The 24,253-nt window shown below is 53.9% G+C and overlaps 2 protein-coding genes across 2 annotated transcripts in view; one reads left to right on the top strand and one right to left on the bottom strand.

Moving 5' to 3' along the window:
- Positions 1 to 1,414: 1,414 nt before the first annotated feature.
- Positions 1,415 to 17,359, bottom strand: KLHL28 (kelch like family member 28). Its single transcript, XM_059474371.1, has 6 exons — positions 17,288 to 17,359; positions 13,463 to 13,810; positions 11,721 to 12,271; positions 7,064 to 7,507; positions 3,707 to 3,915; positions 1,415 to 2,425 (listed from the first exon to the last, which is right to left on the bottom strand). The coding sequence occupies exons 2-6, from the start codon at positions 13,808 to 13,810 to the stop codon at positions 2,262 to 2,264; spliced, it is 1,716 nt and encodes a 571-aa protein (XP_059330354.1). The 5' UTR covers positions 17,288 to 17,359; the 3' UTR covers positions 1,415 to 2,261.
- Positions 17,360 to 17,721: 362 nt separating this feature from the next.
- TOGARAM1 (TOG array regulator of axonemal microtubules 1) overlaps positions 17,722 to 24,253 on the top strand; it is a 35,828-nt gene continuing 29,296 nt past the window's right edge. The window contains exon 1 of the mRNA XM_059474953.1: positions 17,722 to 19,170. Coding sequence (XP_059330936.1) covers positions 17,737 to 19,170 — 1,434 coding nt within the window. The 5' untranslated portion in view covers positions 17,722 to 17,736. The remainder of the gene's footprint in view (positions 19,171 to 24,253) is intronic.

Genomic DNA, 24,253 nt, shown 5'->3' with positions numbered 1-24,253 from the left:
CAGGTCAATTGAAAGAATTGAAGGCAATTTGGGATGTTCTGCATTGTTTCCTCCCGTGAATGGGGATTTATGGATGGGAAGTTCACTGAAGCAATGCTATCTCCCAGAAACAATATTTGTGAACAACGTGGACAAAAATTCCATCAGTTGCTGGAAGGAAAGCATTGCTAGGAGGAGCTTGTAGATTATTATCTTTTAAAAAGCAGAAATTCTGAGCTCTATGAACACAAATAAACTCAACCCTCTGTAAAGTGCAGTTTGAGAGATAAGGAACTGGAAATGGATGAAAACTGGGATTTTTTTTGTTGTGATCCATCCCTGGCAGTGCCCAAGGCCAGGTTGGACATTAGGGCTGGAGCAGCCTGGGACAGTGGGAGCTGTCCCTGCCATGGCAGGGGTGGCACTGGGTGGGTTTTAGGTCCCTTCCCACCCAAACCATCCTGGTATTCCATGATTCCCTCTCCTCCATGCACAAACATCCAAATTCAGCCTTGGAGCTCCTCCTGTCCTGCCACGAGATGCCCTGGAATAATGAAATCAAGCTTTTATTGCTGTCACTGGAATGAATCCCTGTGGGCCAAATTAACAATTCCAGCGGTTTCAATGCATTTTCTCTTATTTACATTTGAAACCCTGCTCAGTTCCACCAAATCTGAAGGAGACCTGCAGGATTTATGGTCTGAGCAATCACCTGGGATATGTGAATGATGTTTTATGGTGACAACACCCTCCTGGACTGGTGAAATCCCAGTGATTGGAATGGAGGAACTGGAGGAGCCTGGCAGCAACCAGCTCTGCAGGAATTCAGGATAAATCCAGAACACTCAACCCTCCCCATTTAGCAAAATCATAAAGAAATGGCTTTTAAAGCAGCTACTTCAAATATTATTGCACCTTTCAAAATAACACTGTGTGGGCTTGGAAAACAATCACCGAACATGTTAAAATAAAGGGAAAGGAAACTCTGGAGGCAAAAACATCCCTAGTACCATGCCTGGCAATGGGCAGCCACCACAGAAACGTAAGGTAACTGAGATCAGAAGACAACCCAAAATGCGCTAAATTAGTTGAATTCCATTTTAAATGATGGTTAAACCCACAGCATCACTTTCTCTCTCTCTGGCCCAGTTTTCAGTGAGCTCAGGGCTGTGCTTAACCAGTGGGACTGGGGTGAACCCCAGGAGCTGCCCCTCAGCAGGACACACGTTTGGGATCAGCCCTGTCTGACCTCCCTGCACTGCTGTGAGGGCAGAACTGCCTGAAGAACCCGAGCTGGGGTGTCCCTGTTTGTGAGAATGGGAGCAATAAATCAGAAATCCCCCACTAAATACTCAAGGAGCTCATTCCACAGGGGTGAGACTGCAGAGCTGCAGGGGCACGGGGGGATGGAGCAAAGAAGAAACCAAACCAGTGGAACAATCCAAACATGCTTTATGCACCGAAATCAGGAACAGCCTCGGGGGTACCCCTACATTTAGCACCATTGTGAGATGGGAACACTCAGAGGAAGCAATCACACAGTCCTTGGAAAAAGGGGAACACGGACATGAGCGAGGATGGGATGGGCTGGGATGGAGGTTTTATTTATTGGGTATCATGCTAGGAATGCTGCTGCTGTGACTTCTCCTCACATTCCAACTGAAAGCACACAGCAGGATGAAGTCAGTTCATCTAGCACTCGTTTCTCCACGAGCAGAAAACAGAAAGGAAAAGTTAAAAATGCAAATTCTCTCCGTCAAATCCAAAAACGTCCCGAGGAGGCAATAAATTTGCCTGGTAAACGTCTCCAAGGATCATCCCGGCCCTCCTAGCAGGAAGCAGGTGACAAAGGAGAGTACAGGCAACATCCTATGGCATTTATTATGTACAAACCTTGAGATACAGAAACAAGGCAGCCCTTGAGTTACCGGTCACGAAAAGCCCCTGGAGCTTTCCCGGTGTGCAGCCAGGCAGGGCTCAGCCCCCCTGCGCTCACCCCCACGCTCACCCAGCCTCCCCCGGCTCGGGAACTCCGCATTCCACAGGAGGAACGGACACGAGCTCTAGAAAGGGTCGGATGGACGCATTCCCAACCGGACGGGCGCATTCCCAACGGATGCCAGCTCTCTCCCGAACCCCAGCCGCGAGCAGGGTGCCAAAGGCAGCGGGACACGGAGCTCTGGCCCTGTGCTCCCGCAGTACCGGAGGGTGCCCGGGCCCCGGGAGCGGCTCCCTGGCGGCCCCGGGCTCAGCTCCGGCCGCCCCGTGCGAGGGCAGCGGCCTCAGAGCGCCGTGAGGCCGAAGTTGCAGCGGCAGTACATCATCCCCGCCGAGTCCAGCCACGAGTCCGAGATGGGCTCGTACCTCTGCACCGTGTTCAGGTAGGAGGAGCCCGAGTGTCCCCCCACCACGTACAGGTGGTTATCGATCACTGCTGCGCCCACGCCTGCGGAGAGAGGAGAGCGTCAAACCTTGCGCATCAAACCCTGCAGGATCAAACCCCGCTGCACCCAACCCTGCAGGATCAAACCCTGCGGCACCCAACCCTGCGGCACCAAACCCTGCAGGATCAAACCCTGCGGCACCCAACCCTGCGGCACCCAACCCTGCGGCACCCAACCCTGCGGCACCCAACCCTGCTGCACCAAACCCTGCTGCACCCAACCCTGCAGGATCAAACCCTGCGGCACCCAACCCTGCAGGATCAAACCCTGCGGCACCCAACCCTGCTGCACCAAACCCTGCAGGATCAAACCCTGCGGCACCCAACCCTGCGGCACCAAACCCTGCGGCACCAAACCCTGCTGCACCAAACCCTGCGGCACCCAACCCTGCAGGATCAAACCCTGCGGCACCCAACCCTGCTGCACCCAACCCTGCGGCACCCAACCCTGCGGCACCCAACCCTGCGGGAACAAACCCTGCGGCACCCAACCCTGCTGCACCCAACCCTGCGGCACCCAACCCTGCGGCACCCAACCCTGCGGGAACAAACCCTGCTGCACCCAACCCTGCGGCACCCAACCCTGCGGGAACCGGGCTCTGTCCCCACCCAGAGCCACCCACAGAGCCCCCTCTGGCTAAAGAAAAGGGTTGTGAATGAGGAGCTCTCTCTGTTTGGGTCTGACACTCCTTTTGTGCTGTTCTCATCCCTTTTCCTACAATGAAACCTCCCTCTGTGCCAGTGCCCCATCAGGGACCGTGGGACAGAACCCAGGAATGTCCTGAGCTGAAGGGACCCACAGGGCTCATCCCAACCCCATCCCTGCCCAGACCCCCAACAATCCCACCCTGGGCATCCCTGGAAGCCTCGGGGCTGTGCCCATTCCCTGGGCAGCCTGGGCAGTGCCAGCACCCTCTGGAATAGTGGAACCTTTCCCTGATATCCAGCCTGACCCTCCCTGGCCCAGCCCCAGCTTTTCCTGAGCCCTGTCCCTATCCCAGGGAGCTGCACCACAACCCTGCACCCCTGAATCTCCACACCCAACAGAACAGTGAGCACAAAACTGCTGCTACCCATCACTGCTGAAATCCCTGAAAAAACAGGAGGTAGAGTAGAATTACTACTTCCTATAATTTTTGTCACAGCTCAGCATTAATAAACTGAACTTGGAGAAATCCAGGTCCTTTCACAGAGTGCTGGAGTGACCCTCACTCAGAGATGGAGCCCCTGGCACTCTCCTTGCAGGTGTTACCAGCTCAGAGGTTCATCCCTGCCATGTCCCACCTGTCCTGGGCTCCTTCATGGGCCGGCACACCGTCCACTGGTTCTGGTGGGGGTCGTACCTCTCGATGCTGGACAGGTGGGACACCCCGTTGTGTCCCCCCACCACGAAGATGAAGCCCAGCATGACCCCCACCCCAAAGTTTATCCGTTTGTCAGCCATGGAGGCCACCGTCTCCCAGGAGTTCTTGCTCGGATCGTAGCGTTCCATGCTGCAAGGCAAACACAGCTGTGAGACTGGGAGCTGGGAAATTCACTCCTGGAGTGGCACATGTCACAGACACATTTTATGGAAAATCCTTTCCTTAGGATCTTTCCTCCTGAGAAGCTGGGAGGCCTCAGGAACAAAATGCAAACAATGGTTATCTGCTGCTGTGGGATGCAACAGGTGCATCTGGGATTGGTCTCATGTGGGTGTTTAGAATTAGTGGCCAATCACAGTCCAGACTGTCTCGGTCAGTCCCAAGCCTTTGTTATCATTCCTTTTCTATTCTTAGCCAGCCTTCTGATGAAATCCTTTCTTCTATTCTTTTAGTATAGTTTTAATGTAATATGTATCATAAAATGATAAATCAGCCTTCTGACACATGGAGTCAGATCCTCGTCTCTTCCCTCATCCTAACACCCCTGTGAACACAGTCACAGGCACAGGCACAGCTGTGAGCCCAGGATCTGAGAACGGGATTCCCTCCTGGGGTGGCACAGACACAACTTTGAGCTCAGGATCTGGGGAATTCACTCCTGGAGTGGCACAGGCACAGCTGTGAGCCAGGGAGCTGGGATGGGATTCATTCCTGGAGTGACACAGACACAGCCACGAGTTCACCCCTGGAGTGGCACAGGCACAGCAGTGAGCCCAGGATCTGGGGAATTCACTCCTGGAGTGGCACAGGCACAGCTGTGAGCCCAGGATCTGAGAATAGGATTACCTCCTGGGGTGGCACAGACACAACTTTGAGCTCAGGATCTGGGGAATTCACTCCTGGAGTGGCACAGGCACAGCTGGCTCTGCCAGAATTACTACACATATGGAATAATGGAACACAGAAGAAAGGGTTGGAGTTGATGGAAAATTCAGCGTTGCAGTTGCTTGGTACAACCCAACAGCAGCACCCAGAAACTGTGTTATCACCTGGGAAGCATCAGCCACACCCCAGGGCACTTCCACAACCAAAGCAGCCCAACAGTGTTGCCAAAATTCAGTTTTAACCTATTTTTATAATATATTCAGTCAAAGGTTGGGCTCAATCATCTTAAAAGACTTTTCCATCCCAAAAGGCTCTGTGATATTTCCCCCTGGCACAGCAGCTGGTTCAGCCTCTCCCATGTCCTCACTGTCCTGGATCTTCAGGTCACACCCTAAAACCAAGAGGTCCCTCAGAGCTGAGAGCTCCTTCAGCATGTCTGGTGTGATTTTTTAAAATAAGAATTTAAAATGCATATCACATAAATAACAATCTATTAAAATAATATCATAACCTAGTAAAATAATCTATTAAAATAATATAACCTAGTAAAATGTATTAAAATATAATAATCTAGTAAAATAATATCATTATCTACTAAAATAATATAATAATCTATTAAAACAAAAATGCTGTGGGGAACTGAACACAATGCAGAGCTGAAGTGTATTTCTGTGGCTACAAAGCAAATCCAAAATTACCTGGAGGCTGGCCTGAAAATAACATTCGGAGAGAAAAAGCATGTGGAGAGTGTATTTATATTCCTCAGGAAAAGCTCAAAAGAGGCTGCTGATCAAACCACTGAGGGCAGGAGAGGTTTCAGGATCAAAGGGAAATGAATTCTCGTCGTTATTAATATTTCTGATCACTGTACAGATGGTCAGTCATTAACACACTCATGGCTCAGAGCTGCTCCTGCCCAAGCACAGAGGGGCAGGAAAAAAGGGAAGAGGAGATCAGCAGCAGAGTTTGGAAAAGGGCTTCATTACCCAGTGTGAGCTTGATTTAATGCCAGAGCTTGGAGGAGCCTGGTGCTGCATGGCATGGCTCAGCACTCACCCCTCCAATCATAAATAAAACCAGGATTATTCACAGGATATGGAACACCCTGAGTTAGAATGATCAAGGATCCATTTCTAATAGAAAGAAGAATCTTTTCCTAAAAGAAGAACCTTTTCCTAATATCCAAGCTAAACCTCCCTGACTCAGCCTGAAGTATAAAAAGTCAATGCAATTCATAATCACAACACCTGGTGCCACCCTGCTGAACAATCCCTGTGTCCCTCCCTAGGAACAAGGGTTTCATTCTTTATTCAGCTCTTACACGTGCAGTTTATTATTCTGCTTCCTGGAGGGACATTCAGCTGATTTGTCCCCATTTGAATGATGGAAAATTATTCCTTTGGATACCTGGATGTCCCTGGACATCCTCAGGGAACAGAGGAGTTAATGAGCTGGTGGTTCCAGGAAAACTCCTTGGGAATGCAAGATCTGAAACAAGCCCTGGAGTCAGAGCAGAACTGCCCATCCTCAATCCTGCTATGAGCAGTAACACTAATTCAAGATCCCATCAGAGTTTTGTATTTATTTTGTTGTATTGAGCATGGGATGACTCCAATTCACCTCAAATCAGGGCTTTTGTGGTAAAGCTCAGCAGCCACCCTCAGATTTTGCTGGTTTGAGCTCCAAGGCTCAGTAATGGGCAGGCATGTCTTTGTTTTCATCTTTTTGGTAAAATCACCTTTTAGGTGATCTAAAAAAGAGCCCAAATAAGGTGGAACACACAAAGTGGAATAAAAATAAAGATTTCCCTTTTGACTGATGGGACTGGTATGACAGAACAGGGATTAATGAGGCCCAGGATCCATTGGAGATTATTTAATTGGGTGCCCAGGTGGGCACAGGGTCATCCCAACACGTACCTGTTCATGTGGGCAGGGGAACGATGTAAAAGGCTGCCTGTGGGGTTTGCTGGTGCCCAGGTGGGCACAGGCCAGCCCCAGCCCGTACCTGTTTGTGAGGGCAGGGAAGTATTTAAAAGGCTGCCTGTGGGGTTTGGTGGTGCCCAGGTGTGCCCAGGTGCCCATACCTGTTCATGTGGGCAGGGAAGGATTAATGAGCCTGCCTGTGGGGTTTGGTGATGCCCAGGTGTGCCCAGGTGCCCATACCTGTTCATGTGGGCAGGGAAGGATTAATGAGCCTGCCTGTGGGGTTTGGTGATGCCCAGGTGTGCCCAGGTGCCCATACCTGTTCATGTGGGCAGGGAAGGATTAATGAGCCTGCCTGTGGGGTTTGGTGATGCCCAGGTGTACCCAGGTGCCCATACCTGTTCATGTGGGCAGGGAAGGATTAATGAGCCTGCCTGTGGGGTTTGGTGATGCCCAGGTGCCCATACCTGTTCATGTGGGCAGGCCCGTAGCCCCCGATGGCGTAGATCATGCCGTCCAGCACGGCGGCAGCGAAGCAGCTCCGTGTCCTGCTCATAGGTGCCACCAGCTGCCACTCCTTGCCCTTGGGCACGTACTTCTCCACGCTCCTGAGGTAGGACTGGCCGTCGTAGCCGCCCAGGGCGTAGAGCTCGCCGGCCAGCACGGCCACGCCCAGCGTGCTGCGGCTCTCGAACATCCTCTCCAGGGAGCTCCAGGTGTTGGTGTCGGGGTCCCAGCACTCCACGGAGCTCTCGTGCTTCCTGTAGCTGATGCCCTGGCACACGTGGGTGGCGATGCCCCCCACCACGTACATCTTCTGCTCCAGCACGCACACCCCGAACTCGTAGCGGGGGATGCTCAGGGGGGCCAGCCCGATCCACGAGTCGTTCTGGGGGAAATACATCTCCATGCTGCAGGGCAAACACACAGCCAGTCAGCAGAGAGAGAGCTGGGGAAATACATCTCCATGCTGCAGGGCAAACACACAGCCAGTCAGCAGAGAGAGAGCTGGGGGGAAATACATCTCCATGCTGCAGGGCAAACACACAGCCAGTCAGCAGAGAGAGAGCTGGGGAAATACATCTCCATGCTGCAGGGCAAACACAGCCAGTCAGCAGAGGGAGAACTAGGGGGAAATACATCTCCATGCTGCAAATGCACAGCCAGTCAGCAGAGAGAGCTGGGGAAATACATCTCCATGCTGCAGGGCAAACACACAGCCAGTCAGCAGAGAGAGAGCTGGGGAAATACATCTCCATGCTGCAGGGCAAACACAGCCAGTCAGCAGAGGGAGAACTAGGGGGAAATACATCTCCATGCTGCAAATGCACAGCCAGTCAGCAGAGAGAGCTGGGGAAATACATCTCCATGCTGCAGGGCAAACACACAGCCAGTCAGCAGAGAGAGAACTGGGGAAATACATCTCCATGCTGCAGGGCAAACACACAGCCAGTCAGCAGAGGGAGAACTGGAATGGCTGAAAATGTGCCCCAAAGGGAGGGGAAAACACACCAAAAACAAACCTAACCAGCCACACAAACGGGAGAGAGAAAAGCAAATTACAGAGAGGGGAGCACGCATCTGCATTTACAAATGTACATTTAGAAACTACAGCTAGCACTTTATAAATGTGGATTTTATGTGCACTCTGTAATTTAAACAAAGTGTCCACGTAGCACAAACTACCCTGAAAAATACATCTTTAAAACAGCTTATTTCTTTTAAACAGCATTTTAAACCTTAAATCTAAGGCTAAACCCTATACCTTAAAGCTAAACCCTAAACCTTAAAGCTCAACCCTCAAGCTAAACCTTAAAGCTCAACCTTAAAGCTCAACCTTAAAATACCATTTTCTTTTAATTATACTCAGTGTGAGTACACTCAGGGTCTAGTTTGCCCCATATAAAGTCTGGCCAATCTACCTGAATAGTTTAATTAATAATTTAGCTAAATAATTAAGAGGTTATCTGGTTCAGAGGAAACATGATCTGTTCAAAAACCATACAGGAGCGTGAGGCCCCTGGAGAGGCGGCAGGCAGTAAGAGCCTGAAACAGGACCTGCTGAGAGAACAGAGATTAAATGTATTCTAAGTGATTTTGTTATTATGAAGCACCAAAAATTTGAAAATAATCCAGATTATACTGGAAGGCTACATTTTTATAGTCACTGAAGAAGGTGGGAAAGAAGCAGAGCTGGAGAATATCAGAGAATGACTTTAGTCACTCAAACATTTTTTTTTTATGAAGAACAAAAGTCCCTTTATTTTTTAAGTCTATAAACCCATCTGGCTTAATATCAGTGACTATCACTGGGAAAATCAACTTGAAATGACTTTGGTACCTCTGAACCCAGGGAAAAGCACACCCAGCTCTGGCCAGGTTTTCACAAGTGCCTCTCCCTGCAAGCACAGAACTGTCCCAGCAAAGCAGATGCCAGAAAGTGCTCCAGAACCCAGCTGTGGAACCAGTCCAGGCAGCCTGCCTGGGCACAGGAACACTCCTGGGGCTGCTCAGGCACACTGAACATCAAAGCTCTGTCAGTGCAAGTACAAATGGATATTTGTATAGGAACAGCCCACACACAGTTCAACCAGCAGCTCTGGGAACGCTAATCCCATGTTCTGAGCACACCCAGCCACACCAGCCTGGGACATAAAGTTGTTTTTCTCCCTCTTTTGTTCCTTCTGCTCAGGAGGAGCCTCAGCGACTCTCCAGGAACTGAGGAGGTTCATTGTGGGACGCAGTGAAGGAGGGGCAGCCACTGTTCCTGCCTGCACAGACGCCTGCCCACAGCTGGGATTAAAGCCAGGGTCACACCATGATCCAGAACTCCTTCACAGAACCCCAGCGTCCCGAGGCTGGAAAAGAGCTCCGAGATCAGAGTCCCAGCTGTGCCAATGCCCACCCTGTGCCCAGCCCAGAGCTCTCAGTGCCACCTCCAGGGATGGGCACTCCAACCCTCCCTGGGCAGCCACTTCCATTTTTCCTTTAAACAATTCCTCCTGCAAATATCCTGTAATCCCTCAGAACAGACAGAGGCAGAGCTCAGATCTGTCCCTCTCTTCTAGATGGAGAAATCCAACCATTCATTCCCAAAATTCAGGCGTGGCAGCCACTAAATAACACAGGACAGCTGCTGGGGAGACAATTCCTGCTTCCAGAGAGGAACTTTTGTCCTAAATCCATCCGAGGATCAACAATGGAAAACCTGGAGTGAAACCCTCCCTGGCATTACTGACATACGTTCAGATTAGATTGGATATTTCATCAAAATCAGCCCAAAAATCTTATCAAAATCTTATCAAAATGAGCCCCAAGCTGTAACTCCCAGGTACAATTTTCCGTGGGGAAATTGCTGCTGTGCCCAGCCTGAGGCCGTTCCCTCTGCTCCTGTCCCTGTTCCCTGGAGCAGAGCCCGACCCCCGGCTGTGCCCTCCTGGCAGGAGCTGTGGGGAAAAGCCTCCCTGAGCCTCCTTTCTGCTCCTTCACTCTGCTCTGATTAATTCTATTTTAATTCCAATTTTGAATTATCAGGAAGCACATTTGTCAGACAGCAAGGTAATTTTTATGATTTGTTTGTAATAATAACAAATCAGAGGGAAAATTAAGTAAAATGAAAATACCTGGAAGGAAAAATAAGAACTGTGCAGACTTAATTAACCTTATTAACTCAATCAACAGAATGAAAATTATTCCAGAGCTTTTTTGTTTGCACAAACAAATGTCTGGCACAAACAAAACCCCTAACACTGCAAATTATTAATGAAATTTAAAAAAGCATTTTGAAGTTGGGGATAATCCTTGTTAAAAAAAACTGCTGAAGAGTTTTTGTGGAGCAACTTGGGTCTCATTCTTGTTAAAAAAACAGGAAGCCTGCTGGGGAGTTTTTACAGAAGAACTTGGGGCTCATCCTTGCTAAAAAAAAAACTGCTGAAGAGTTTTTATGGAAGAACTTGGGGCTCATGCTGGTTAAAAAAAAACCTGCTGGAGAGTTTTAATGGAGAAACTTGGGGCTCATTCTAGTTAGAAAACCTGCTGAACAGTTCTTTATGGAGAAATTTTGGGTTCATCCTTGTTAAAAAAAAAGAAAACATGCTGGAGAGTTTTTATGGAGAAACTTGGGACTCATGCTGGTTGAAAAAACCCGCTGAAGAATTTTTATGGAAGAACTTGGGGCTCATCCTTGTTAATAAAATCTGCTGAAGAGTTTTTATGGAAGAACTTGGGGCTCGTGCTGGTTAAAAAAAGAGAAACCTGCTGGAGAGTTTCTATGGAGGAACTTGGGCTCATCCCTGTTAAAAAAAAAAAAAAACCTGCTGGAGAGTTTTATGGACGAATTTGGGTCTCATGCTGGTTAAAAATAGAAAACCTGATGAAGAGTTTCTATGAAGGAACTTGGGGCTCATCCCTGTTAAAAAAAAAAAGAAAACCTGCTGCACAGTTTCTATGGAGAAATTTTGGGTTCATCCTTGTTAAAAAAGCCCGCTGGAGAGTTTTTGTGGAGGAACTTGGGGCTCATCCCTGTTAAAAAAGGAAAACCTGCTGAAGAGTTTTTATGGAGAAAAAAGACCCTGGGGCTCATCCCTGTTAAAAAGACCTGCTGAAGAGTTTTTGTGCAGAAACTTTGGGTTCATCCTTGTTAAAAAAAACTGCTGGAGATTTTAATGGAGCAACTTGGGGCTCGTCCTTGTTAGAAAAAAAAAAAGAAAACCTGCTGGAGTTTCTATGGAAAAATTAGGGCTCATCCTTGTTAAATAAAATCTGCTGAAGAGTTTTTATGGAGAAACTTGGGGCTCATCCTTGTTAAAAAAAAAAAACCTGCTGCACAATTTTTATGGAAGAACTTGGGGTTCATGGTGGTTAAAAAAATAAGAAAACCTTCTGAAGAGTTTTTATGGAGAGACTTGAAAGTCAACCTGCTGAAGAGCTTCTGTGGAGGAACTCGAGGCTCATCCTTGTTAGAAAAAAGGAAACCTGCTGAAGAATTTTTATGGAGGAAAAGAACAACCCCACCCCGCAAACCCTGGTGGCATTCCCAGATCCCTTCCAACCCCAGAGATGGGGATCCCAGCTCCCAGAGTGCCCTGCCAGGGGTGCCAGGCAGTGCCCAGAGCCGCTCCTCACCTCTCCAGGCAGGCGAAGAGGCCGGCCTTGCCCCCCACGGCACAGAGCACCTTGGGCGCGCAGCGGGGCCGCGTCAGCAGCACGGTCTGGTGGGACAGTCTGTGCTCGGGCATGAAGTGGTACTTGAGGGCCTCGTTGAGCAGGTGCTTGCAGGTGTGGTCGTCCCGGATCAGGTGGTTGGCCTCGTAGAGGCGCGTGAGGAACTTGACGCTGAGCAGGGGCAGGCGCACGCAGTGCAGCAGCTGCGCCAGGTACTTCTGGCGCTCCTGCACGTCGTACTTGATCCAGGCCTCCAGGGCGTAGAACACCGTCTCCTCCGTCAGCACGTTCAGGCAGTCGTTGGACACGATCTCGTCCAGCTCCGAGTGCGTCAGCTCCAGGAACTCCTCGGTCTGGCACACGTCCTCGAAGTTCTGGCAGATGAACTTGCTGGCGGCCAGGTAGAGCTCGCGGCAGCCGTAGGTCTCGGCGAAGCGCGAGATGCCGATGCAGTTGCCGGGGTCCAGCTGGCTCTCCAGGAAGGCGCAGCACTCCTTGACCACCAGCTTCACCTGTATTGGAATTAAATACCAATAGTGCCATGCCTGGGCTCGTCTGGCCTTGCTGCTGGACCAAAGGTGGCAGCTGGGGTGGTTTCACCCCACAGACACCTCTGGCTGGCTGGGTGTGTGGTGTGTCACCCACAGACACCTCTGGCTGGTGGGTGTGTGGTGTGTCACCCACAGACACCTCTGGCTGGCTGGGTGTGTGGTGTGTGACCCCACAGACACCTCTGGCTGGCTGGGTGTGTGGTGTGTCACCCACAGACACCTCTGGCTGGCTGGGTGTGTGGTGTGTCACCCCACAGACACCTCTGGCTGGCTGGGTGCTGCAGCTGGCGCTTGGGACAAGGCCAGGCATGCAGGAGCTCAGCTTTACCTCTGGTGGAGAAGCTTTAAGGCGAGGTGAAGGAAAAAGGAGTCGGGTTCTGCTGGAGGGTTTGATCCAGAGCTTTATTCCTGGCACACAGGCCTCTGAATGCAGCAACAGCTCCAACAGAACACTAAACTGCATGGCTGCTGTGTCTTTTAACCCCAGGGAGAGGGGAAGGAAGGGGTAGAGATCCCACCAACCGGGTAAGGGGGGGAAGTCTCAGGGGACAAATGACACCTGGATGGCCCAATGTCCCCAGGGTTGAGAGGCATCTTTTGAACTCTGCCAATTGTCGCAGACATCTTTTCATTAAAAATCCTTTCTTAGGATTTTTCCTTCTGAGAAGCTGGGAGACCTCAGGAACAAAATGTAAACAATGGTTATCTGCTGCTGTGGAATGCAACAGGTGCATCTGGGATTGGTCTCATGGGGTTGTTTCTAATTCATGGCCAATCACAGCAGAGCTGACTCGGACAGAGAGTCTGAGGCAAATGCCTTTGTTATCACTCTTTCCTTGCTATTCTTACCTTAGCTAGCCTTCTGAGATGAAACCTTGTCTTCCATTCTTTTTAGTACAGTTTTAAGGTAATATATATCATTAAATAATAAATCAAGCCTTCTGTAACATGGAGTCAGATCTCTGTCTCTTCCCTCATCCTCAGACCCCTGTGACCCCGTCACAGCCAATCACTCGGTGCCCTTGCTGGGATGCCAAGACTGACGGACAGCTCTCAGCAAGGGGGCCAGGGAGGGGAAGGAACGGGCTGTTGGCACAGCTGGGGAAGGACCTGGTACACTGAGACAGGCCGTTCCACGGCAGCACAACAGACCTGCAGCAGGTTGGCGGCGGGCAGCAGCGACTCCACGGTGTCCTGCGAGATGAAGACGGTGCCGGTGTAGGCGTACTCCACGATGGCCTGCAGCGCCGCCTCGTCCACGCACTGGAACTCCACCTCGGCGTTCTCCTTCTCCGACAGGTTCCCGGTGAACATGGCCTTGAAGTAGGGGCTGATGCTGGCCAGCACGGCCTTGTGCGCGTGGATCTTGGCCTCGCCGGCGCGCAGCACCACGTCACAGAGCTCCTGGTGCTGCCGCAGCAGGTTCAGGCCCTGCAGCAGCTGCTCCGAGTGCAGCGGGGTCAGCTTGGCCAGCAGGAACGGCGGGGACGACCCGTCCATCTGGGGCAAACACAGTCACAGCTGTCACCTCACGGTTTGGCACACACAACAGGTAAAAGGTGTTTTGCTGTCTAATAAAGTCCCCAGTTCCCCTTTCAACCCTTACTTGCTGCACTTTTTCATGCAAGTTAAATCCAGGACTTCAAATGTTCATTAATAGTCTATGCTAGATTCAACTCTCAATTAAAAAAAACCCACAACCATCACTTTGTTTTGTTCTGGAGTAAAATATGATTTGATTGTGCAGGGCCAGGAGCTGGACTGAAGATCCCTGTGGATCCCTTCCCACTCAGGATACTCTGTGAGTCTACATCAAGGGTTTGAGAGAACTGAACAGCGGCTGAAACAGAAACAAACGCAGATAACTAAAGAAAACAACTGGCTTATTTGAGATGAAGTTTTAGAAGTTCTTAAACTCCTTTTGTGCAGTTTAATTCCTGCACTAAACTCCTTTTGTTCAGCTCCCTGCCTGCTCAGTGCTCCTGGGGAGCAGCCCAGTCCTGCTGTGCCTGTCTCTGGCAGGGAGCAGCTCCCCATTCCCCCTGCCAGCCACCCCCACAGAGCCAGTGGGGCTGGAGCAGATTCCTGCGCTGTGGAAGCACAGAGGAGCACAGGAGAAAGGGGAGATCCCCACCTCACCTCACCCTGTGGCTCCCACCGTGCCAGGAAATCCCTGCTGGGATGGGCTCGGCCTCTGGAGGGCTCAGAGCTGCCCAGGTGAGCAGGGCCAGGCTGAGCACCTGGAACTCTCAGCACTCCCCAGGTGAGCAGGGACGGGCTGAGCACCTGGAACTCTCAGCACTCCCCAGCCCTGGCAGCTGCCCCATGCTGCCCAGGTGAGCACCTGGAATTCTCAGCACTCCCCAGGTGAGCAGGGACAGGCTGAGCACCTGGAACTCTCAGCACTCCCCAGGTGAGCAGGGACAGGCTGAGCACCTGGAACTCTCAGCACTCCCCAGCCCTGGCAGCTGCCCCATGCTGCCCAGGTGAGCACCTGGAACTCCCAGCACTCCCCAGGTGAGCAGGGACAGGCTGAGCACCTGGAATTCTCAACAATTCCCAGCACTGGCAGCTGCCCCATGCTGCCCAGGTGAGCACCTGGAACTCCCAGCACTCCCCAGGTGAGCAGGGACAGGCTGAGCACCTGGAATTCTCAACAATTCCCAGCCCTGGCAGCTGCCCACGCTCCCCAGGAGCTGCAGGAGAGCAGAATCCTCGCTCCCCCACACAGCTGCTCTCCCCCACGTCCCGTGCACATCGTGACACCGGAGCCCCGGGTTCCTGCCCTAATTGGAGGCACCTAATTCCAGCTCCCTGAGCACTGCCAGGGTGCAGCAGCTCTTTGTTCAGCCCCCAGCCCTGCTCTGCCGAGAGGTGGAGGGTAAGGATGTGTCAGGATCCTGGGCCACAATCCCATTGTTCTGCAGGGAACAACCCCCCACTCCTGAGCAGAGCAGCTTTTGATTTGCTAAATGATCCCTGCAAGATCTCGCTTCTTTTATCTTCATAATAAGTTCATCATCTGCACAGCTCCTTAAATGACACCTCACTTGCAGGTGAGCCCACTTAAAAGTGCTTAATTGGAAATAATCAAATGGGTTGCCAACGTTTAAATGCAGAATACAATAGCAGTGACAGGGAAGGGGCTGAAGAAGCTCTTACCCACCAAGAGATAAATAAGCTCTCCTATTATCACTCTTCACTGGAAAAATAACTGAAAAAAACTCATTTAAGTGCATCTGCAAAAGACAACGTTTTCCCTACCACAATTTTGCAGCACAAATTATCCATGGAAAAATTAAAAAATTTAAAATCATAAAAAACCTGTCCAGGAGCTAAAAGAATGTACTTCCCGTTTGTGTTCAGTTCCTGGTTTGATCATACAAACACACAAAAATCAGGAAACACAAGGCACCACCACATGGAAAAAGGAGTGGTCCCAGTTCAGATGCAAAACCTGCCAGAACACCTATAAATAACCACATTTAAGGTATGCTGCACCAATAAAACTTCCTGTACCACTCTGGTAGAACCCTTCACCCCTCTGCATGGCCAGGCTCACCCATATAATGGATTTGCTGTTATTAATTTTACTTTTTAGCAAGAAATCAGCAGCGGGAGCATGAAGCAGCCCTGGAATTGCATCCCAGCCCAGCGACCCGTGCTCAGGACACCAAACGGCTCCGGGCTCTCAGATCCTCCCAGCCCGTGGCTAAAGCTTATCTCAACCGCAGCAGGGGCTGGACACAAAGAGGGGAACACCTGAGGGGGGCTGTGGGTGTGCACAGGGGCTGGACACAAAGAGGGGAACCAGGGAACACCTGAGGGGGGCTGTGGGTGTGCACAGGGGCTGGACACAAAGAGAGGAACCAGGGAACACCTGAGGGGGGCTGTGGGTGTGCACAGGGACTGGACACAAAGAGAGGAACCAGGGAACACCTGAGGGGGGCTGTGGGTGTGCTGGGGCTGGAAACAAAGAGAGGAACCCGGGGAACACCTGAGGGGGGCTGTGGGTGTGCTGGGGCTGGAAACAAAGAGAGGAACCCGGGGAACACCTGAGGGGGGCTGTGGGTGTGCTGGGGACTGGACACAAAGAGAGGAACCAGGGAACACCTGAGGGGGGCTGTGGGTGTGCTGGGGACTGGACACAAAGAGAGGAACCAGGGAACACCTGAGGGGGGCTGTGGGTGTGCACAGGGACTGGACACAAAGAGAGGAACCAGGGAACACCTGAGCCGGGGCTGTGGGTGTGCACAGGGGCTGGACACAAAGAGAGGAACCAGGGAACACCTGAGGGGGGCTGTGGGTGTGCACAGGGGCTGGACACAAAGAGAGGAACCAGGGAACACCGGAGCCGGGCTGTGGGTGTGCTGGGGAGCAGCACAGGAGCTGCGTGCCCTGCCCTGTCCCGAGCGCAGGTTTGGGACCGCCAGGGACGGGGCTGGGCTGGATCTGCGACGGTCAGAGAGCCTGAGCCGGGCTGAGCGCGGCTCCAACACCCGGGGGAAGAGAGACAAACACAGCAGAGACTCCCTGCTTCTGGAACTGCTGCTCTGCCCGGTGCTCATCCCGGTGCCCCGGCTCCACTCTCGGCCGGGGCTCGGAGCAAGCTGGGTCCCGGTGTCCCTGCACAGGGTCCCTTCGGTGCCCCGGCTCCGTTCTCAGCAGGTCCCGGAGCGCGCTGGGCTCCCGGTGTCCCTGCACAGGGTCCCGGAGCACGCCCAGGCTCCTCCCAGCCCACACCGCTCCAGGTCCCGGAGCACTCCGGGCTCTCGGTGTCCCTGCCCACGGTCCCTCCCAGCCCACAGCGCTCCCGGTCCCCGCGGCTCCGCCACTCTCCCCGTGCCGGGCGGGCCCCCCACGCAGCCGCTCCCGCCGTACTCGCGCCCCGCCCGGGGACGCACGGCCCCCCTCACGGCCACCCCGCGGCAGCGTCCCCGCCGTGTCCCGGCCGTGCAGCGCCGGCCCCGCTCCCACCTGTGCCGGGGTGCCCCAGGCCCGGCCCGGCCGCGCCGCCGCCGCCTCGTTCCGCCGCTCCGCCACCGCCCGTCCGTCACTTCCGGCCGCCCCGCCCCGCGCGCCCCGCCAATCAACGGCCGCGCCGCCGCACACACCCACACCCGCCGGCCCCCGGGCGCTACCACAGCGCGCACCGCGCGGGGGGCACCCCGCGCTTTCGCTTCCCCGCCGGTTTTGCTTCACCCCATCCCCGCCGCTCGAGCGACGCTGCTCTCGGTTTCTCCGCTACCGCGTCCGCGCCCCGTCCCGCCCGCAGCGGCCTGAGGAGAAGTCGCGGAGGTACGCGTGTGCCCCCCCGCTCGCCGCGGCGTGGTCGGCCCCGCGCCGGCGCGGCACGCGGCGCCCCCTGGCGACGGCGGCGTTGCCGGGCGGGGCCTGAGGGCCGCCCATGGCCGCGGCCTCGGGCCATGGCGGAGCCGCCGCCGGGAGCCGCCGCTCCGCGGGGCCGCGGCCGGGCCTGGGAGCGCGGCGGCTCCGCACAGCACCGTGAGGACGGCACGGAGCCTCCCGGCCCCGCTCACAACGGTCCGGGCACGGAGCTCTCCGGCCCCGCTCACAACGGTTCGGACGCGGATCCCCCGGGCCCCGCTTTGAACGGTCCGGGCACGGATGCCCCCGGCCCCATTCACGACGGTTCGGACACGGAGCCCCCCGGTCCCGCTGAGGACGGGCCGGGCACGGAGCCCCCCGGCTATGCTCACAACGGTTCGGGCACGGAGCCCTCCGGCCCGCAGGAAGACACGGAGCCCCCCAGCCCCGCTGAGGACTGGCCGGGCACCGAGGACGCGGCCGCCCCGCTGGGGCCGGAGCTGCCGCTGGTGCCGCCGGAGCTCCGCGCGCGGCTGCTGGACCGGCGGGACTACCGGGGCCGCGCGCAGGCCGTGGAGCAGCTGCGGCGGGCGGTGGAGGGCTGCAGCCCGGCCGCGCTGGGCGCCGCTCCCGCCGCCGCGCTGCTGGGGCTGATCGCGCTGCTGGACGCGCTGCTGCACGACCCCAACTTCGCGGTGGCGCGGGGCGCGCTGGAGGTGACCCGGCTGCTGGCGCTGCGCCTCGGCCGCCGCGTCCCCGCCGTGCTGGCCCCGCTGGTGTGCGCGGCCGCCCGGGCGCTGGGGGACGCGCAGCCGGCCATGCGGCGGGACGGCGCCCGGCTGCTGCTGCGCCTGATGGCGGCGGCCGGGCCGCGGCCCGTGCTGCGGCTGCTGCTGCAGGAGCGGCTGCTGCGGCACCGCAGCGCCCGGCTCCGCGAGGAGCTGCTCCACACGTGCATCGCCGCGCTGCTCGCCTTCCCCGCCGCCGAGCTGGACCTGCCCCAGCTGGCGGCCGCGCTGGCGCCGGCGCTGCTGGACGCCAAGCGCAGGGTCCGGCACGCCGCCATGGAGGCGATGGCCGCGCTGGCCTCGGCGCTGGGCCCCGGCAACGCGGGCGCGCTGCTCCGCGCCCTGGACGCCCTGGAGCTGCGGGCCGGCGGCGCGGGGGCGGCGCTGGCCGTGCGGGCCCGGCTGGCCCGGAACGCGCCGCCCCGGCTGGGCCAGCAGGGACTCGTGGAGTACGGAGTGCCCCTGCCCTGCTCCGGCCGCTGCCGCGGGCCCTGCCCGCCGCCCGGCCCCGACACCGAGTGGCTGCTGATGGGCAGCCGGAGCCGCAGCGCGCACGGGCACTGCGGGCACCCCGCCTGCCGCGGTGCCCTGCACGGCCCCGCCTGTGCCCAGCGGGGAGCGAGCCCCAGGAGGGTCCTGAGCGCCGGCAGAGGCAAAAACAAGCTGCCCTGGGAGAGCGAGCCGGCTGCGGACGGGGAAGGTGGCTCGGGGGTGAGGATGCCCGTCGCGAAGGGCGTGGAGCAGGTATGGAGCTCCCCGGGGGCCTTTATACTTAAAGCGTTTCCAAAGGGAGGATGAAGAGTTGTCGGGGGCTTGTTAAGTGAGAGGTGTTTGGGAGGTATGGCTGCTGTTTCATGAATCTCTACACTCAGATCGCTCTGGGAAGGCAAATTTGGAAATTTGGGAATTATGTCAGATTCAACCAGGCAATTTACCAGACTACTTACAAAGAAATACATTAATCTTTTTTTGAGACATGAGACACTCCTTATGTCTGACAGTAATGACATGACTGACGTGTCAACAGTGACAGGTGAACTGCTGGGAATGAGCACAAAACTGGGGAAAACAGCCTTTATTTGTTTGTTTGTGTTTGAAGGTGTGGGACTGACTGCAGAGGGTTTCCTGTTTGGGGGAAAACAGAGCAACTCCTTCAGCTCAGGCTCTGAAGGCAGAGCTGCGGGATGGGGCTGAGCCAGGGCTCTTTGGGATAAACCCGGTGGCTGCCAAGTGCCTGTGTGGCTCTTGCTCCTTGGGCTGATCCGAGCAGGAAAAATGTAGGTCAGGCTGGAATAAGGATTCTGGCTGGGTTTGGTGTAATCACCTGCTGACCACGTCGGCAGCTGGAAAGGGGAGGAACCTCTGGAAAATTGTCCAGGTTCTTTCTCCTTTGCCAGTGGTTCTGTGTTTTGGATCTCACACATGGGGGTGTTTTTTCTGTTGTGTTTTGGGGTTTTTTTTAAGTGGACACGTTTGATTGATCAGAACTCAATGTCCTGTGGGGGAGCTGAAGCAAACAGAGCTCCTGAGGCAATGAGAGGCTGTGCAGAGCAGATTGCTCAGTGCCACATTTACGCACTCAGATTTTCGTTCCCAGTTGCTTGGTAACTTGTTGCTGGGCTGGATGAGGTCATGGACAGTGGGTGCTCCTCTGCAGCCTGGCTGTGGGGCAGGCCCTTAACCAAATAAACCCAGGTCGTGTTTCTGTGCTGTCAGACCTTGAGGTTCATGCCTAGACTTGAATGCTCCTCTCTTCCCTTGGTGCCTGTGTTACCTCTCCTGAGGCTCCTAAAGGCATCTGTGCCTTCCTGAGCTGCTGAATCAGTTCCCTTGGGATAGCTGCAAGCAGGGTTGGGACAACAAGATGTGTAGGAAACACCTCTGCAGCAAGAAGGGTTTCCTTTCTGGACAGTTTTTCAGTATTAACTAATACAGCTTGTAAAAAAAGCAACAAAAAACAGTGCCAGTATTCTCCTGGGAGGTTGGGCCAGGCCCTGCTGGTTTTCTGCAGCTGTGAGCAAAAAGCAAGTTAATACAGGCAATAACACCTGGCTGGGGCTTGGAAAGGAGGAACATTCCCTGCCTGGACAGCCCCTCTGCAAGGCAGTCAGGGAGGGGCTCTGGGAATGGTCCTTTTCTGAGAGGAATGAGCCCTTTGTACATGTGGTTGTGTTTATCTCTAACGTGGGAGGAGTTTCCAGCCCTGCAGAGGGAGAGAAAGCCAGGAGCTTGTGGGCTCTGTGTGGTTGGTGTGTAAAGTGCCTTTGGAGGTGGGGAAAATCACCAATTCCTTGAATGGTTTGGTTAAAAGGACCTTAAATCCCACCCAGTGCCACCCCTGCCATGGCAGGGACACCTCCCACTGTCCCAGGGTGCCCCAGTGCCCAGCCTGGCCTTGGGCACTGCCAGGGATCCAGGGGCAGCCACAGCTGCTCTGGCAATGCCAGCCCAGCCAGGAATTCCCAATTCCCAATCTCCCACCCATCCCTGCCCTCTGGGAACCTGACTGGGCACAGGATGAATTGGAGTCCTGCTGGCCAGACCCCAGTTCCTGTAAAGGAAACTTAAAACAGCAGGGTGCTTTAATAGTGGAGTAATTACCTAATTGCTGTAGTTGATGCCTTTGCTGCTCCTTCTTCACATCCTGATCCTTTGTGCCATCACATCTGACTGAAGCTCTCTGGGGCAGGGACACTGTCCAGTGGTGCTGGTGACCCGAGGGGGCAGCTGGGGCTGGGCCAGGGGAGGTTTAGGTTGGATATTAGGAAAAGCTTCTTCTCCAGAGGGTGCTGGCACTGCCCAGGCTGCCCAGGGAATGGGCACAGCCCGAGGCTGCCAGAGCTCCAGGGGGGTTTGGGCAGCGCTGCCAGGGATGCCCAGGCTGGGGTTGCTGGGGGTCTGGGCAGGGACAGGGGGTTGGGATGATGATCCTGTGGGTCCCTCCAGCTCAGGACATTCCATGGATCTGTCTTGGCTGCAGGAAGGTGGATTGTGTTTTCAGTCTGGGAATGCAAACCTGGCTGTGTTCCCTGGGCCGAGGACATTCCAGGAGCTGTGTGTCCAGCTCCTGTCCCTGGGCCATCCAGGAATCTGCATCTGCCCTTAGCTCCCTCAGTAAGGAAAATGCATTTATCATGCATAAATCTCAGGCAGTCAGCTGCTTTCTGGACATGTCAAATATTAATTATTAATTCAGACATTCCTTTGAAATGAATTTGCTTAAAAATTAACTTTTGGAGTCATTCTGTGGCTGAAGGGATGCATAGAAGTAGCTTAATGTTTAAAGCTGTTTCCCTGCCAGTGTTTTTAGGGTCATGTTACAGGTGGTTGTCCAAGGCTGTGTCTAGACTTTCCTTATCAGATAAGGTGTGAGTAAAACATGTGTAAGTTAATGTGTACTGAAAATAAAAGGCAGATAAGGGACATGGACTCCTGGGTTTGTGTGGCAGCCTCTGCAGAGCTGTGGGCTCCCCATCCCTGGAGCTGCTCAGGGGTTCAGGGGCAGGTGGGAATAAGGAATATTGCAGGTGAGAGTTTCCCCTGGCACACACAGACCCTGCAGGCCCTTCCCTGCTGCTGAAGGTACAGTGGGTGCCCAGAGGGTCCTTTTGGGGGAAACAGGAGCATTTGAACATTTCACTGGACATGTAAGGCCTTCCACAAAGTTCATGTGAACTGTGGGATCCCCCTCACTCTGGGTGGAAATTTTCTCATTTCCATATTGATCTGATAACTGGAGAAATTGATAGCTGGGCTTTGTGGGGTGATCAAATGACCTGGGAAATCCTATTTGTGGAAAAACATTTCTAAGGGTCAGAGGGACACAGAGGGTGAGCAATGTGTGGGATGCAGGTGTCCCTTCCTTGGGTGTCCCTCTGGGATCTGAGCCCTGCTGTTTCTGGAGCTGGGGGAGGATTTTGGGGAGGCGTTGTTCTGTCTTTGTGTGGTGTTGGTCTCTTTGTGGGAGAACGTTGTGATGCTGGTGTTGGATTAGGGGCACCTTTGGTGTCCCCAGTGGCACAGCTCCACAGGGAGGGGATGCAGGGAGGGAATGTTTGCTGTGATCCCAGCTTGGACACTGGGCTTGGAGCAGCCTGGGGCAGTGGAAGGTGTGGGATGGGATCCATGGGATGGGATGGGATCCATGAGATAGAATCCATGGCATGGGATGGGATGGGATCCATGGGATAGAATCCATGGCATGGGATGGGATGGGATCCATGGGATGGGATGGGATGGGATGAGATGGGATCCATGAGATGGGATGGGATGGGATCCATGGGATAGAATCCATGGGATGGGATGGGATGGGATGGGATGGGATCCATGGGATGAGATGGGATCCATGGGATGGGATGGGATGGGATCCATGGGATAGAATCCATGGGATGGGATGGGATCCATGGGATAGAATCCATGGGATGTGATGGGATCCATGGGATGGGATCCATGGGATAGAATCCATGGCATGGGATGAGATGGGATCGATGGGATGGGATGGGATGGGATGGGATCCATGGGATGAGATGGGATCCATGGGATGGGATGGGATGGGATCCATGGGATAGAATCCATGGGATGTGATGGGATCCATGGGATGGGATCCATGGGATAGAATCCATGGCATGGGATGAGATGGGATCGATGGGATGGGATGGGATGAGATGGGATCCATGGGATGAGATGGGATCCATGGGATGGGATGGGATGGGATCCATGGGATCCATGGGATAGAATCCATGGGATGGGATGGGATCCATGGGATAGAATCCATGGGATGGGATGGGATCCATGGGATGGGATCCATGGGATAGAATCCATGGCATGGGATGGGATGGGGTTCATGGGATCCATGGGATGGGATGGGATCTATGGGATGGGATGTGATGGGATGGGATCTATGGAATGGGATGTGATGGGATGAGATCTATGGGATGGGATGGGATTTAAGGTCCCTTTCCACCCAAACCATTCCAGGATTCCATCATGGGTCACTCTTAAGGGCTGTGCTTTGATAAGCAAGTTACCAATTCCTGTGGTGGATGGATTCAGGTGTTTTCCAGCATGTGTGGAATTTAAAGGAATCTGAACCCTTTAGAGGAATCCCTTTTCTAGGATCTGTTATCCCAGGGAAACATCTGTCACCTTTGGGATTGCTGTATTTCCCGCCTCCAAGGCTGTTCAGTGAATTTGCAATGCTGTAATTATAATTTGGGTACAAAGAAGCAGAGTTTTCTCTCCTGGAGCTGGGCTGGGAGCAGCTGAGCAAAGCTGTGCAGTCATGGCAGTGTTGGAATTTACTCCTTCTGCATATGTTGCTTTATCTGTATGGGAGAATGGGATGGAAGTTTGTCCTGTACCAGCTCCTGAGCAGGAAATTCCCCCTCTCCCAGCTGAAACCAGGCTGAGGTGGTTTGCACAAGGAATATTTCACTATGGGCTGAAGGATCTGTGGATGGAATAGTGTTTGGTGATTGCAGGAGTGGGAATGCCAAGGTCTCACATCTTTTATCCCAAATAACCTGGAATAAACCACTTCAGCATTTTCCTGCTTCTTGTCCTCCTGTATCTCTCAGAAGGAAGAGCGGCCTGGGAATGACCTAAATCACTGATTTTACTGATTAAATCAAAAATTTATTTAAAGCGTGACCTTTTCTTTGTTAAATATTGGTGTTATTGAGATTTTCCCCCTACCTATAGCCCATCCTCAGTAACAGCTGCTGGTGTTGGCAGGCACAGTTTTAGACTGGAGTGTATGTTTGGCAAGAATCTGGAGTGTGTGGGATGGGATCCATGGGATGGGATCCATGTTCAGTTCTGGGATTTT

The sequence above is a fragment of the Ammospiza nelsoni genome, chromosome 6 (genome assembly GCF_027579445.1).
Source record: "Ammospiza nelsoni isolate bAmmNel1 chromosome 6, bAmmNel1.pri, whole genome shotgun sequence".
In the NCBI taxonomy this organism is placed as follows: domain Eukaryota; kingdom Metazoa; phylum Chordata; class Aves; order Passeriformes; family Passerellidae; genus Ammospiza; species Ammospiza nelsoni.
The sequence above is the reverse complement of the archived record's forward strand: the minus strand, read 5'-3'. Positions and strand labels throughout refer to the sequence as shown.

Excerpts from the sequence above, each read along its gene's own strand:
- KLHL28 (XM_059474371.1), bottom strand. The coding sequence starts at position 13,810 with ATGGACGGGTCGTCCCCGCCGTTCCTGCTGGCCAAGCTGACCCCGCTG. Across the intron at positions 7,508-11,720 it reads CTCTTCGCCTGCCTGGAGAG|CATGGAGATGTATTTCCCCC; the intron begins GTGAGGAGCGGC and ends TTTGCCCTGCAG. Across the intron at positions 2,426-3,706 it reads CATGAAGGAGCCCAGGACAG|GCGTGGGCGCAGCAGTGATC; the intron begins GTGGGACATGGC and ends CTCTCTCCGCAG.